The 14128-nt window shown below is 37.7% G+C and overlaps 1 protein-coding gene across 3 annotated transcripts in view; it reads left to right on the top strand.

Moving 5' to 3' along the window:
- The window catches only part of TRIP11 (thyroid hormone receptor interactor 11), a 68818-nt gene that overhangs the window by 20625 nt on the left and 34065 nt on the right, over positions 1-14128 (top strand). For 2 of the 3 annotated variants that reach the window (XM_081227709.1, XM_081227708.1), the window contains exons 7-11: positions 1620-1982; positions 5401-5441; positions 6010-6096; positions 9297-9509; positions 10471-13494. In XM_081227709.1, coding sequence (XP_081083835.1) covers positions 1620-1982; positions 5401-5441; positions 6010-6096; positions 9297-9509; positions 10471-13494 — 3728 coding nt within the window. The remainder of the gene's footprint in view (positions 1-1619; positions 1983-5400; positions 5442-6009; positions 6097-9296; positions 9510-10470; positions 13495-14128) is intronic. The other variant, XM_081227710.1, reaches the window with a different exon arrangement.

The raw sequence follows: 14128 nt of genomic DNA, 5'->3' as shown, positions 1-14128 counted from the left end.
TGTTAGTTTAGTGTATTAAATGACATAATTAAATGATAGACTTAGCTGATGGAAACTTGGTCAAAGTTCTAAGGAATGAGTAAATGACTGGTTCTGCTCATCTGCCAGAAACTTACAGCAGCACCACTATTGTCAAGATTCTGCAAAAATGGAAAAGTCCTTTTACCTTTGTGGTAAATAGTTATAATACAGAGATTTCTTTGCATTGTTTGGTGCGTTTTTACTTTATTTCAAACTCAGATACAAAGGCTTTTTAGTATTTGATTCAAATAATATCTTTCCTTAACTATTTATTTTAAAATGCTTTGTGCATTATGGTAATATAACCTTTTTTTAAAAAAAAGACTTTATTTTTTAGAGCAGTTTTAAATTTATAATAAAATTGAGGAGGTACAGAGATCTCCCTTATACCCCATTCCCCCACATGCATAGCCTCCCCCACTATCTACGTCACTTATCAGAATAGTACATTTTTTTACCAAAGCACATCATAGTCACCCAAAGTCCATATTTATCTCAGAGTTTACGTTTAGTGTTGTACATTCTGTGGATTTGGACAAAGGTATATCATCATAATATCACACAGAGTAGTTTCACTGCCCTGAAAAATCCTCTGTGCTCTGCCTAGTCATTCCCCCCATCCCACCCTTAAAACCACTGGTCTTTTTATTATCTTCACTGTTTTGCCTTTTCCAAAACTGTCATATAGTTGGAACCATATAGTATGTAGCCTTTTCAGATGGACTTCTTTCACTTAGTGATATGCATTCAAGTTTCCTCCATGTTTTTTTTTTAAATTAATTTATTTATTGTGTAGTTTTTAAAAAAAATATTTATTTATTTTGGCTTAGTTGCACACGTGGGATCTTTGTTGCAGCATGTGGACTCCTTAGTTGCGGCATGTGGGCTTCTTAGTTGCAGCATGCATGCGGGACCTAGTTCCCCAACCAGGGATCGAACATGGCCTCCCTGCATTAGGAGCGTGGAGTCTTACCCACTGGACCACCAGGGAAGTCCCTACTGAGGTGTAGTTGATGTACAATATTATATAAGTTTCAGGTGTGTACACTTCCTCCATGTTTATTCATGGCTTGATAGCTCATTTCTTTTTAAGCGCTGAATAATATTCCATTGTTTGGATGTGCCACAGTTTTTTTATCCATTCACCTACTGAAGGACATCTCAGTTGTTTCCAAGTTTTGGCATATATGAATAAAGCTGCTATAAACATTCTTGTTCAGGTTTTTGTGTGGATTTAAGTTTCCTGCTCCTTTGGGTAAATATTAAGCAGTATGATTGCTGGATCATATGATAAGAGTATCATATTTGTTAGTTTTGAAAGAAATCATTAAACTCTTCCAAACTGGCTATATCGTTTTGCATTCCCACCAGCAGTGAACGAGAGTTCCTGTTGCTCCACCTCCTTACCAGCATTTGGTGGTGTTAGTGTCCGGATTTTGGACATTCTAATGAGTAGTATTATCTCACTGTTATTTTAGCTTTTCTTTTTAAGCCTTCCAAGTTCTGAAGTCTGTTAAATCTTTAGTTGTATATAGCAGGCTATTTGTCTCTTGGTACTTGACATTTGATGTGTCCCTGATTTTATGTTTATGTTCTAGGTGGCTCAGGAATTGCAGTAACTGATCACTCTAAAATCCATGAGATGCAAAAAACTATTCAAGTTCTACAAGCTGAAAAAGTAGAGTCTACAAAAAAAATTGAAGAACTTGAGGATAAAATAAAAGGCATAAATAAAAAATTATCTTCTGCAGAAAATGACAGAGGTGTTTTGAAGAAGGAACAAGAACGACTAAGTGTGGAAAACAGACAATTACTTGAAGAATGTGAAAGCTTGAAACTGGAATGTAGTAAATTGCAACCTTATGCTGTGAAGCAGAGTGATACTGTGACAGAAAAGGAAAGAATTCCACACAGTTCTTCAGTAGAAGAAGAAGTGTTCAGACTGCAACAAGCACTGTCTGGTACAAAATGTTTGGAACTTGTTTCTGATCGGTGTTTCATTTCATACTTGTTGTTTTCAGAGACAAACACTTGAATAATTGAACACTATGGAAATGACTATGTGGAATTTGAATAGAATTGCTTGCTTTGGATTCAGTGCCATAATTAATAGATCACACATAGGATATTTCTACTAAAAAGGGTTAAGAATTGGCTAGGTTTCTTTCTGCCTCCCTTCTTCATCCTTTAAGTATTTACATGGAACTCATTGACTTAGGAGGCTATGTAGATTTCTGAGAAATGTTTATGTAGACATTTGTTGGGAGGAGGTTCCCAAATACTTCCTGTAACTCATTAGGGCCCAGACCCTCCAGTTAGAGAATGCAGCCTGTCTTCTTCAAAAGTCTCTGTTACCTTTCAAAATGATCTGTATCTAAGCAGACCTAAGAATAATAGGAGCCATAGGTCTTCCACCACTTACTATGCTCAAGATGATATTTAGTTACCATACCAGTGTTCTAGGTTACAAAAAATACTGAATGAAATAGGCCTAACACCGGTATTTTATTTATGCCAGGAAAACATAACTGGAGCTCTTCCACTGAGAAGATGTGTTCTAGTTTTCACTCAGTCCTCTTCTCACAAGATGAACTCTCACTTTATGAACGCATTCCTGCTCTAGAGGTTTCTAGCCCTTATGTGCTTGTGATACCCCCTGCCTGCCCCTTCTGTGTTCCTTACTTAGTTGTTTATCGTGAGCTCCTGACCTGGAGTAAATTTAGAGTTAGGCTCAAAGTAGAGTGACCCTCTTCCTCCCCTCTTCCTTTCCCTACCTTGGTGATTGGTAGCATTTACCACTCTCCCAAAACAGAAAACTTGAAGTTATCACCTTGCAAGTCCTATCGGTTCTATTTCCTAGACTTCTCTCTGGCTCAGTGCTACTTCAGGATTGTGTCCCAGAGGAGCTCTAGGGTTTCTCATAGGTGCCTCAGTCTTGGGACTGCCATGAAGACAAAGGGAAGGCTGGGTGGTGGGGTTCTGGACGACTTTGTCATTTGACTTCAGAGTAGCTCTGTTCTTCTCAAAATAAATAAATATACTTCGTGTATTGGGTGATCCATATAAGTTTATTTGCTTTAAAAACAAACCTGCTGGGCTTCCCTGGTGGCACAGTGGTTGAGAGTCTGCCTGCCGACGCAGCAGGCACGGGTTCGTGCCCCGGTCCGGGAAGATCCCACATGCCGCCGAGCGGCTGGGCCCGTGAGTCATGGCCGCTGACCCTGTGCGTCCGGAGCCTGTGCTCCGCAACGGGAGAGGCCACAACAGTGAGAGGCCCGCTTACAGAAAAAAAAAAAAAAAAAAAAACACAAACCTGCTGCCCTAGTCCTTCCCCTTTTCTCTATTTCCACTGCCACTGAATAACTTCAGCCAATTATAATGTCTTTTTGCCTGTTTAACTATAGCAGTCTCTTAGTAGAGTAGAATAGCATAGTGGTTAAGAACATGACTAGGTTGGAATCCAGCTCCATCACTAACTAACTGACCTTGGACAGTTAATTAACATCCCTATACTTTGGGTTTTTCATCTCTGTGGTTGGGATAATAATACTATCTCATTCGTGGTTGTAGTAGTAGGATTTTATGAGTTACTAGCTGCAGAGTTCTCTCTAGAACAGTGTCTAACCCATAATAAGCATTATAAAAGTGTTACCTATTATTCTCTGGTGTCCATGATTCCTTCTTCAATCAATGTGTTTTCTTTCTGCAGCCAGAATGATTTTTCAGAAATGTAAAGCAGGTCACTTCCCTGATTTTAGTACTTTGTGGCTCCCTGTGAACTTCAGGATACAGTCTAAACATGTTAGTTGGACATACGGTGTCTCTCATGATCTGGTCTCTGTCTACCTCTGCAGTTTCAACTCTTCCCATTTTCCTAACATTCTAAGCTTTAGCTGTGTTGAACTTTCTCTATAGCTCCTTAAAGCCAGCGATGTTGCCTCTAAGCTCTGTTGCCTTTGCATTTGTTGCTTTTTCTGTGTGGAGTGTCTCTGTTTTTTCCCCCCACTAACTCTTAGTATATTAAGATTCATTAGAGGTGTTGCATCCACCGGGAGGTACCTAGCACTGCTGCTTCCCCGACCCCGTTCACCCCACTCCCCCGGCCCTCCTAGTCTGGATGAGTTGTTTGGCCCTTTTGCTCTGGTAGCACCTGTGCTCCCTGTATCACAGTGTACTGTTCTCATGTGTTTCCTTTTTTATCTTCCCCTCTAAATTGTAAGCTTCTTGAGAACAAGCATGGACTAAATTTTTCCATCTTGTTTAGCAACTCGCATCATAGTAAATGCTCAATATTTCTTTTTTTTTTTTTTTTTTTGTGGTACGCGGGCCTCTCACTGTTGTGGCCTCTCCTGTTGCGGAGCACAGGCTCCGGACGCGCAGGCTCAGTGGCCATGGCTCACGGGCCCAGCCGCTCGGCGGCATGTGGGATCTTCCCGGACCGGGGCACGAACCCGCGTCCCCTGCATTGGCAGGCGGACTCTCAACCACTGCGCCACCAGGGAAGCCCAATATTTCTTGAATGAACATTGAATGAATTACTTCAGCTGAACTCATGGTATTTTGTCTTTGTGTTCTTCTAGAACTACTTCTATTTGTGGATCTATCTCTAATACCAGATTGAATGGTCTTTTTATTAGTAGTCATGTCTAAGTCACTTTAGAAAATTGAGAGATTATTTTATTATTGTGGTATAACATACATATAACATATTGTGGTATAACATACCAATATGTGGTATAACATATTGTGGTATAATATACATTGTTTTTTCTTTTTTCAAATCTTAGTCCTTATACTATTTCCTGCTACACAGACTAATCAACTCATTTTGTACTGTTTTTTTTTTTTTTTTTTTTTTTGCTGTATGCGGGCCTCTCACTGTTGTGGCCTCTCCCGTTGCAGAGCACAGGCTCCGGACGCGCAGGCTCAGCGGCCATGGCTCACGGGCCCAGCCGCTCTGCGGCATGTTGGATCTTCCCGGACCGGGGCACGAACCCGCATCCCCTGCATCGGCAGGTGGACTGTCAACCACTGCGCCACCAGGGAAGCCCTCAACTCATTTTGAAATGCAGTTGTTGTTAATGTTTTTATTCAGGCAATAACTTATGACTCATCTAGAATACAGTTATAAATTCTTTTCTTATACTAGTCCATAGAATTGGATTTTAACATAGTTTCTCACTGACATTTATATTATGACTTCTTTGGTATAGTCAAAATAGAAGTACAAAATAGCAAAAATACATTTCACTGTTAGGGCTTGCTAATTATGCTTATAAATAACATTTTAATTGGATTTCATTTGTGAATTTAGTATAGGAGATAATTATTAAGTTATTTTAAAGAATTTTTATGTCAGATCCATTGTTGTTTTTACAGATGCTGAAAATGAAATAAAGAGACTGAGTAATTTAAACCAGGTAAACTAATTTTTAAGAGAGAAAGCTTTTGTCTTCGGTTTACCAAGACAAAGATTTTGATTATTTATAATTACTTATTTTGTGTTTTTTACAATTCATGTGAACTTATCCAAGGAACTTTCATCTTAGTAATTTTATGTTTGCTGATTAGTAACAGAATCATAAATTGACATAATTTTAAAAGTACATAATTGAAAAATGCAAGTATATTTCTTTGAAGATTAATATGACAAATGATACATATGTGTAGACAGTGGAAGCAGATCCTCTACCAAAGTGAGGAATGCATTTTGATCTCACTTAAAGAATTCAAGGAGTTTCTTTTTTTATTTTTTAAATGATTACAAGTTATTTTGTAAATATATTTACATATTTTTTCAAATATAATAAAGGAGTCCTCTTTAAGAATGTCTATAGAATGACTGGTTTTAGATGGTCCAATGTGTTATGCTTATAATTTTTATGTATCACTGAAGAGTAGAAATGCACAATTGTATAGCTTGCCTGCTTTTTTGTAAACTTTGAATTTCTTGTTATTTGAAAACACAGTGTTTTAACATTTTTATAGGATAACAATCTTGCTGAAGACAATCTGAAACTTAAAATGCATGTCCAAGTTTTAGAAAAAGAGAATTCATTACTGAATCAAGAAAAGGTGGGTGCAATAAATATGGGGGCAGAATTAAAATTGTAGGTCATAGCTAAGGGCCAGTTTATATCAAAATGGAGTATTTAGTTCTTGAGAGTCCTGAGGATATAGCTGATCTCATTGATGCTGGTCAGGCCAAGTTGAAGTACTTGGGCAAGGTTCAGAGTATGAGAGGCTGGGCAGAGTTTACGTTTAAAGATAAGCCAGTAGGCATACAGATATGAGCAGAAAAGATAGGTAAAGGCTCTGTTTTGGTTTCAGATGAGGTCCTGTCAGCAGCAGCATACACAGGTGTGTCGGGAGTCTGGAGTGGCATACTATAGTAACTATACACTACTTATATGCCCCAGAATATGTCTGGTGTGGTGGACAGGAATTTCTTAATGGTGAGAGGTAAAGAGGGACAGTCTCAGTGGCAGAAATATGTATAATGGTAGCAAGGATGGAAAAAGATTTTGTAATGCAATGTTGGAAATGGGGAAAGGTATTTTTATGTTTGTACCACTTAGGGGTTAAGTCCTTGGTTAAGGCAGCTTCTTAAATATAGAACAGTTGTAAGCTGGAGTTATTTATTAGTATTACAGGCCAGTGTCTCAACTCAATTTAAAATCTTAATTTTTAAAAAAGTAACACATATTTCCTGATGTATGTATTCAGTGATACATCCTGAAAAACTTCAGACAGTACAAATATAGTATCCTTCACACTTCTGTTGGTTGGTCTCTTCCTCAGAGGTGTCTTGCTTACCAGTTTCTTGTGTATCTTTCCAGACTATATCTATGCATATATGATTTTATATATATAAATATCTTTAAAAAATACAAATATTAGCATACTATATATACTGTTCATACATACCTTAATATTATATTTTCAGTATCCTTGCACATTAGTATATAGGCAGTGTTTCTCAAAGGGGCACTGTTGGCATTCAGGTGGGAGAATTCTTAGTTGTGTCCTCTGCATTGTAGGTTCCTTGCCCCCACTTTTTCTACCCACTAAATGCCAGTAGTGTCTTCCAGTCATTTTTAAATTACTATATTATGTATGTTTCCTCTGTTCTTTTCTGCTTCCATTGCATTCTGCTCATTCAGTTATTCCTTTCTCTAACTGGTCTAAGTGTATTTTGTAGTTTGCAAATCTCTGCATGTATTCTGATAGGGCCTGTAACCTCCTCATGATAATTTTGGATTCTGTAGCTATTCCTGATGAGCTGTTTCTCCTTTCTTTTGATGTTAGGTAATCCATTGCAACTCTTGCTTGAATTGTGTCTGCTATGGGTCTGCTCACTGGTTAAGAATGCCAAAAATACCTGCAAGGTCATGCGCATTCTTTTTTTTGTTTAGTATTTAATTTAATTTATTTATTTATGTATCTGCCTGCATTGGGTCTTTGTTGCTGTGCATGGGCTTTCTCTAGTTGTGGCAAGCGGGGGCTACTCTTGGTTGCCGTGGGCGGGCTTTTCATTGAGGTGGCTTCTCTTGTTGCGGAGCACAGGCTGTAGGTACTCAGGCTTCAGTAGTTGTGACTCTTGGGCTCAGTAGTTGTGGCTTGCGGGCTCAAGAGCACAGGCTCAGTAGTTGTTGTGCACGGGCTTAGTTGCTCCATGGCATGTGGGATCTTCCCGGATTAGGGATCGAACCTGTGTCCCCTGTATTGGCAGGCGGATTCCTAACCACTGCGCCACCAGGGAAGTCCTGGTCATGTGTATTCTTAAGATCTACATGACAAAAAATTTTGTGGTTCTCTTCTTAGAATTTTATTTATTTATTTGTTTGTTTATTTTTGGCCACGCTCCACGGCATGTGGGATCTTAGTTCCCTGAGCAGGGATCGAACTTGCACCCCCTGCAGAGGGAACGCAGAGTCTTAACCACTAGACCACCAGGGAAGTCCCTTTTGTGGTTCTCTTTTTTTTTTTTTTTAATTTAAAAAATTTATTTATTTATTTATTTATTTATTTGGTTGTGCCAGGTCTTAGTTGTGACAGGCGGGCTCCTTAGTTGTGGCATGTGAACTCTTAGTTGCGGCATGCATGTGGGATCTAGTTTCCTGACCAGGGATCGAACCCGGGCCCCCTGCATTGGGAGTGTGGAGTCTTAACACCACTGCGTCACCAGCGAAGTCCCTGTGGTTCTCTTAATTGAACAGATAACTCTAGAAAGGCATAAGAGAATGATATTTCCATCTCTCATTTGCGGTTCGGAATAAACTTTTGAATTGGAAGAGAATGAGAATTGTAAGGCAGATGTTCTAATATAGTTTTCATTGGTCTCTTTTGTAAGGTATATATTAGACTACTTATGAAAATTTGAGATTCTTATTTACTTTAAAATAGATTCCATAGAAATTTGCTTTTAAAAATCTCTGTCAATGAAAGATGTCTTTACAGTGATAGAGGGTTTATCACAAACATCATATTCAGAGACTGAAATAATGTTGAAGCATACAGAACTGTCCCATGTCTGGGATTTTGGAGGAAAAGCATTAAATACAAATAGAACAGAACATAGAATGTGCTTTAAAAAATCACATACAGGTGTATCTTTAGGAATGTTAGGTTTGAGAGAGGGGAACCTAATCTGTGCTTAGGTTAGAAGGTAAAGGAAGGAAAAGAGGGTTCTTTCTTGGGTCAAGAAAAGGTTTCATGTTCTGACAGAAGCCAGTTATAAGGGAAATTACTTTTATGAGGGAAACGAAGCCTTTTATTTTCTAATTAGGACAAACTTCAGAGCAAATGAATATGGATAGTTTACATTTTTGCCTGGGGCTGTTGGTGGTGATGTTAGGGATGGAATTGAAGGGGTCTGGAAAACTCGGGGTGTTTTGAAAAGTGTGTGTGATGTTGGGGGGAAGGAGGAGACGGAAGGGAAGCAGCAGTGGGAGTGGGAGTGGGAAGGCTCTCAAATGGGAAAGTTTTTGTGTAAAGAAGTTGGAGCTAGAGGACAAACTTAACAGTTGTTGCATCTTGTCTAGGACTATAGAAATGTTTTGCTTGAAGCTGCAAATAAGATTGTACATGAATGAAGGCTGTGGCTTGTTGAATTTTATGTATTATTGCTGAGGTATTATTCAGTAATGTTTCCAACACAGATTGTATCTAAAAATACATTCCCAAGTTTTGCTTATGTATGTATATTTTTAATCTTTTGGTGTCTCTTCTTCCAATTGATAGTATGTTGGTTTTTTCCCCTTTTTTCATTTAAGGAAGAACTGCAAATATCACTTTCAAAATTGAACAATGAATATGAAGTAATTAAAAGTACAGCTGCAAGGGACATGGATTTGGATTCAGAATTATGTGATTTAAGACGTAATTTGGAGGCAAAGGAACAAGAACTCTATCAGAGCATTACTGAAAAGGAAATACTAACAGCTGAGTTAGAAGAATTGGATAAACAGAACCAAGAGGCTACAAAGGTAACAGTATATTATATTAAATTATATTTTATGGTATATATATATTTTTTAATTAATTTATTTTATTTTTGGCTGCGTTGTGTCTTCATTGCTGCACACAGGCTTTCTCTAGTTGCGGCGAGCGGGCTTCTCATTGTGGTGGCTTCTCTTGTTGCGGAGCATGGGCTCTAGGTGCACAGGCTTCAGTAGTTGTGGTGCGCGGGCTCAGTAGTTGTGGTGCACAGGCTTAGTTGCTCTGCGGCATGTGGGATCTTCTCGGACCAGGGCTCGAACCCCTGTCCCCTGCATTGGCAGGCGGATTCTCAACCACCGCACCACCAGGGAAGCCCTATTTTATGATATGTTAGAGACAGTGCAGCAGCGTGTTCTACTCAGTAGAGTGAACACTGGATTAATAAGCAAAACTGGCGTGGTTTAATTTCGGTGATTTAATCAATATTTTAGTTAATTGATGCTCAAGTTGTAGAGGTTGGCAAACTTTTTTTGTAAAGTGTTAGATAATAAATATCTTTGGCTTTGCAGGCCATGTAGTTGCAGTTGCAGCTACTCAGCTCTGCTGTTGTCATACGTAAACGAACGAGCCTGGCTCTGTTCCAATAAGAGTTTACTTACAAAAACAGGTGCAGGTGTGATTTGGCCCATGGGCTGTAGCTTGTTGTCTCCCTGCTTCAGTGTTTAAGAGTTGAAAATATTACTTATCATTTATATATATGATATAACATATATCACTTATCTTCTTTACTTTTAAGTTCTAATCTCTAAAACAGTTAAATAGATTTGCTGTAAGATAATTAGTAAATAATTTTGTTGGGAATTTTTAAAAAGTTCCCAACAAAATTAGAAGGATTAGAAATGTCTGAGGATTATTCTTGTATTATGTGTGACATTTTATAAAGTTTCCTTTAGGTACTAAAATGAGAGAATGTTTTAAAGTTACCATGCAAATTAATTTTTCTTTCAGCACATGATTTTGATCAAAGATCAGCTATCAAAACAAGAAAACGAGGGAGATAATGTCATCAGTAAACTGAAAAAAGATCTAAATGATGAAAAAAAGAGAGTTCATCAACTTGAAAATGATAAAATGAGCATTACTAAAGAGTTAGACGTGCAGAAAGAAAAGCTAATTCAAAGTGAACTGGTACTAAGTGATTTACATTTAACCAAGCAGAAGCTTGAGGATAAAGTAGCAGATTTAGTAGATCAGCTAAATAAATTGCACACAAAAAATTTAAACATCCAGAAGGAGAACTTTGAACTTCAGGAACATATTAAACAAAAGGAGGAGGAGCTTTCTAGAGTCAGGGATGAGTTAATAACGCAGTCTCTTAATCGAGACTCTAACAGTAATTTTAAGGATGACTTACTTAACGAAAGGGAAGCCGAAGTGAGAAACTTAAGGCAAAATCTTTCAGAAATAGAACAGCTCAATGAAAATTTAAAGAAAGTTGCTTTTGATCTCAAAATGGAAAATGAAAAGTTGAATTTAGCATGTGAAAATGTAAGACATCAGTTGGAAGAGTCTATTGCTGGTAACAATCAGATTTCTCAGGAAAAAAACGCTATTGTGGAGGCTCTAAAAATCGAGAAGGAACAGTTAGAAGGAGAATTGTGTCGGGCTGAAAAGAGGCTGTTGGAAGAAGCAAACAAGTATGAGCAAACCATGGAAGAACTGTCCAATGCACGTAATTTGAGTATCTCTGCTTTACAGCTGGACCATGAGCATTTAATTAAACTCAATCAAGAGAAAGACTTTGAAATAGCAGAACTCAGAAAGAATATCAAGCAGATGGATACTGATCATAAGGAAACTAAGAAAATTTTGTCAGCTAGCTTAGAAGAGCAGAAGCAATTGACCCAACTTGTAAATGAGAATGAAATTTTTATTGAAAAACTTAAAGAAAGAAGTTCAGAGCTTCAGGAGGAATTAGATAAATATACTCAGGCCTTAAGAAAAAATGAAATTTTAAGGCAAACCATAGAGGAAAAAGACAGAAGTCTTGGATCCATGAAAGAAGAAAACAATCATCTGAAAGAAGAGTTGGAACGACTCAGGGAACAGCAGAGTCGAGCTGCACCTGTGGCTGAGCCTAAAACCCTTGATAGTATTACAGAACTAGAATCTGAGGTGAATCAGCTGAATATATTAAAGGATAATCTTAAAGAGGAAATAAAACATCATCAAAAGGTAATTGAAGATCAAAACCAGAGTAAAATACAGCTGCTTCAGTCTTTACAGGAGCAGAAGAAGGAAATGGATGAGTTTAGATACCAGCATGAGCAAATGAACGCCACACACACCCAGCTCTTTTTAGAGAAAGATGAGGAAATTAAGAATTTGCAAAAAACAATTGAACAAATCAAAACCCAGTTGCATGAAGAAAGACAGGACGTTCAAACAGAGAATTCTGTTATTTTTCAAGAAACAAAAGTTCAGGGCCTTAATATAGAAAATGGAAGTGAAAAGCATGATTTATCTAAAGCTGAAACCGAAAGATTAGTAAAAGGAATAAAAGAACGAGAATTGGAGATTAAACTTCTAAATGAAAAGAATATATCTCTAACTAAACAGATTGATCAGCTTTCCAGAGATGAGGTTGGTAAACTAACTCAGATTATCCAGCAGAAAGATTTGGAGATACAAGCTCTTCATGCTCGAATTTCTACAGCTTCCTACCCCCAGGATGTTGTTTACCTTCAACAGCAGCTGCAGGCCTATGCTGTGGAACGAGAACAGGTACTAGCTGTTTTGAGTGAGAAGACAAGGGAGAATAGCCATCTAAAAACAGAATATCACAAGATGATGGATATAGTTGCTGCAAAAGAAACAGCTCTCAATAAGCTGCAAGATGAAAATAAAAAATTGTCCACGAGCTTTGAAAGTAGTGGCCAAGATATGTTTAGAGAAACTATTCAGAATTTATCACGTATCATTCGAGAAAAAGACATTGAAATAGATGCATTAAGTCAGAAATGTCAGACCTTATTGACAGTTTTACAAACATCCAACACTGAAAATGAGGTTGGAGGTGTTAATAGTAATCAGTTCGAGGAGCTTCTACAGGAACGCGATAAGTTAAAACAACAAGTGAAGAAAATGGAAGAGTGGAAACAGCAGGTAATGACTACAGTACAAAATATGCAGCACGAGTCAGCTCAGCTCCACGAGGAGCTTCATCAGCTTCAGGCACAAGTTCTGGTTGACAGTGATAACAACTCTAAATTGCAAGTGAACTATACTGGCCTGATCCAAAGTTATGAGCAGAATGAAACCAAACTCAAAAATTTGGGGCAGGAATTAGCACAAGTTCAGCACAGCATAGGGCAGCTTTGCAATACCAAGGATCTTCTTTTAGGAAAACTTGATATTATTTCACCTCAGCTGTCTTCTGGATCATCGCTTACTTCCCAGTCAGCAGAATCTCTTAGAACAATTAAGTCTGATGTATTGAGTGAGTCTTCTAAACAAGAAATAGAAGAGCTAAGAAAATCACTGCAGGAAAAAGATGCAACAATTAGAACTCTCCAGGAAAATAATCACAGGTTGTCTGATTCGATTGCTGCTTCCTCAGAGCTAGAAAGAAAAGAACATGAACAAACTGATTCAGAAATTAAGCAGCTCAAGGAGAAACAAGATACCTTACAAAAGTCGCTTAAGGAAAAAGACCTCTTAATCAAAGCCAAAAGTGATCAGTTACTTGCTTTGAATGAAAATTTCACTAACAAGGTGAATGAAAATGAACTTTTGAGGCAGGCAGTAACAAACCTGAAGGAGAGAGCATTAATCTTAGAAATGGACATTTGTAAACTAAAAGGGGAAAATGAAAAAATAATGGAAACATCCAGGGAAAAGGAAACAGAATATCAAGCATTACAGGAGACTAATACGAAGTTTTCTATGATGCTTCGAGAAAAAGAGTTTGAATGCCATTCATTGAAGGAGAAGGCTCTGGCTTTTGAGCACCTACTGAAAGAGAAAGAGCAGGTATGTTCTCGATGGCGCGTTGTGGAGGGAAGTTTGGGGTGGAGGGAGATTTTTTAGTGTGCTACTTTATTGATGTTCTTTGAAGGAGAAGATGCATTTGTTCATTTAGAAATATTTATTTCAAGGTATTGTGATTCATTCAAAATAAATTTTCCTCAGAGGCATCTGCAAGTTTCTCCCCCAAATTACTAGATATTTCCAAATATTTTTAGTTCTAGATTAATTTTTTTACAGTCTAAGTAGAAAAAGTTTAGAAGCAGTTAATGTTTTTCTTTAGAAAATAGAAATGTGATATAAGAACTCTGAGGTTACTGCAGTTTAATCACATTTTAGGCATATTTCAGTAACTGCTGGTTTTAGAGGTTATTATAGATAAAGGGATCTGTGAAATACATGCTACATCTTTGACAATGATCTGAAGTACGAAATACATTTTACATTGTGACACAGTAAGCACTTGTGTGTGTGTGTGTGTGTGTGTGTGTGTAAAACTGAAACAAAAGTTTCAGGAATCAGAAATTACCTTTACTACGTGTGATGCTCTCTTAAAAAAAAAGGAAGTGCTGGATGACCCATTAAATTGATATTTATGAATCATTCACAGCCTGGTATTTGAAAAGCGTTAGCTATGAAT

This window comes from Mesoplodon bidens (assembly GCF_964165515.1).
Source record: "Mesoplodon bidens genome assembly, chromosome: 3".
Taxonomy (NCBI): Eukaryota; Metazoa; Chordata; class Mammalia; order Artiodactyla; family Ziphiidae; genus Mesoplodon; species Mesoplodon bidens.
Note: the sequence above shows the minus strand (reverse complement) of the source record. Positions and strands in the feature narration are given on the sequence as shown.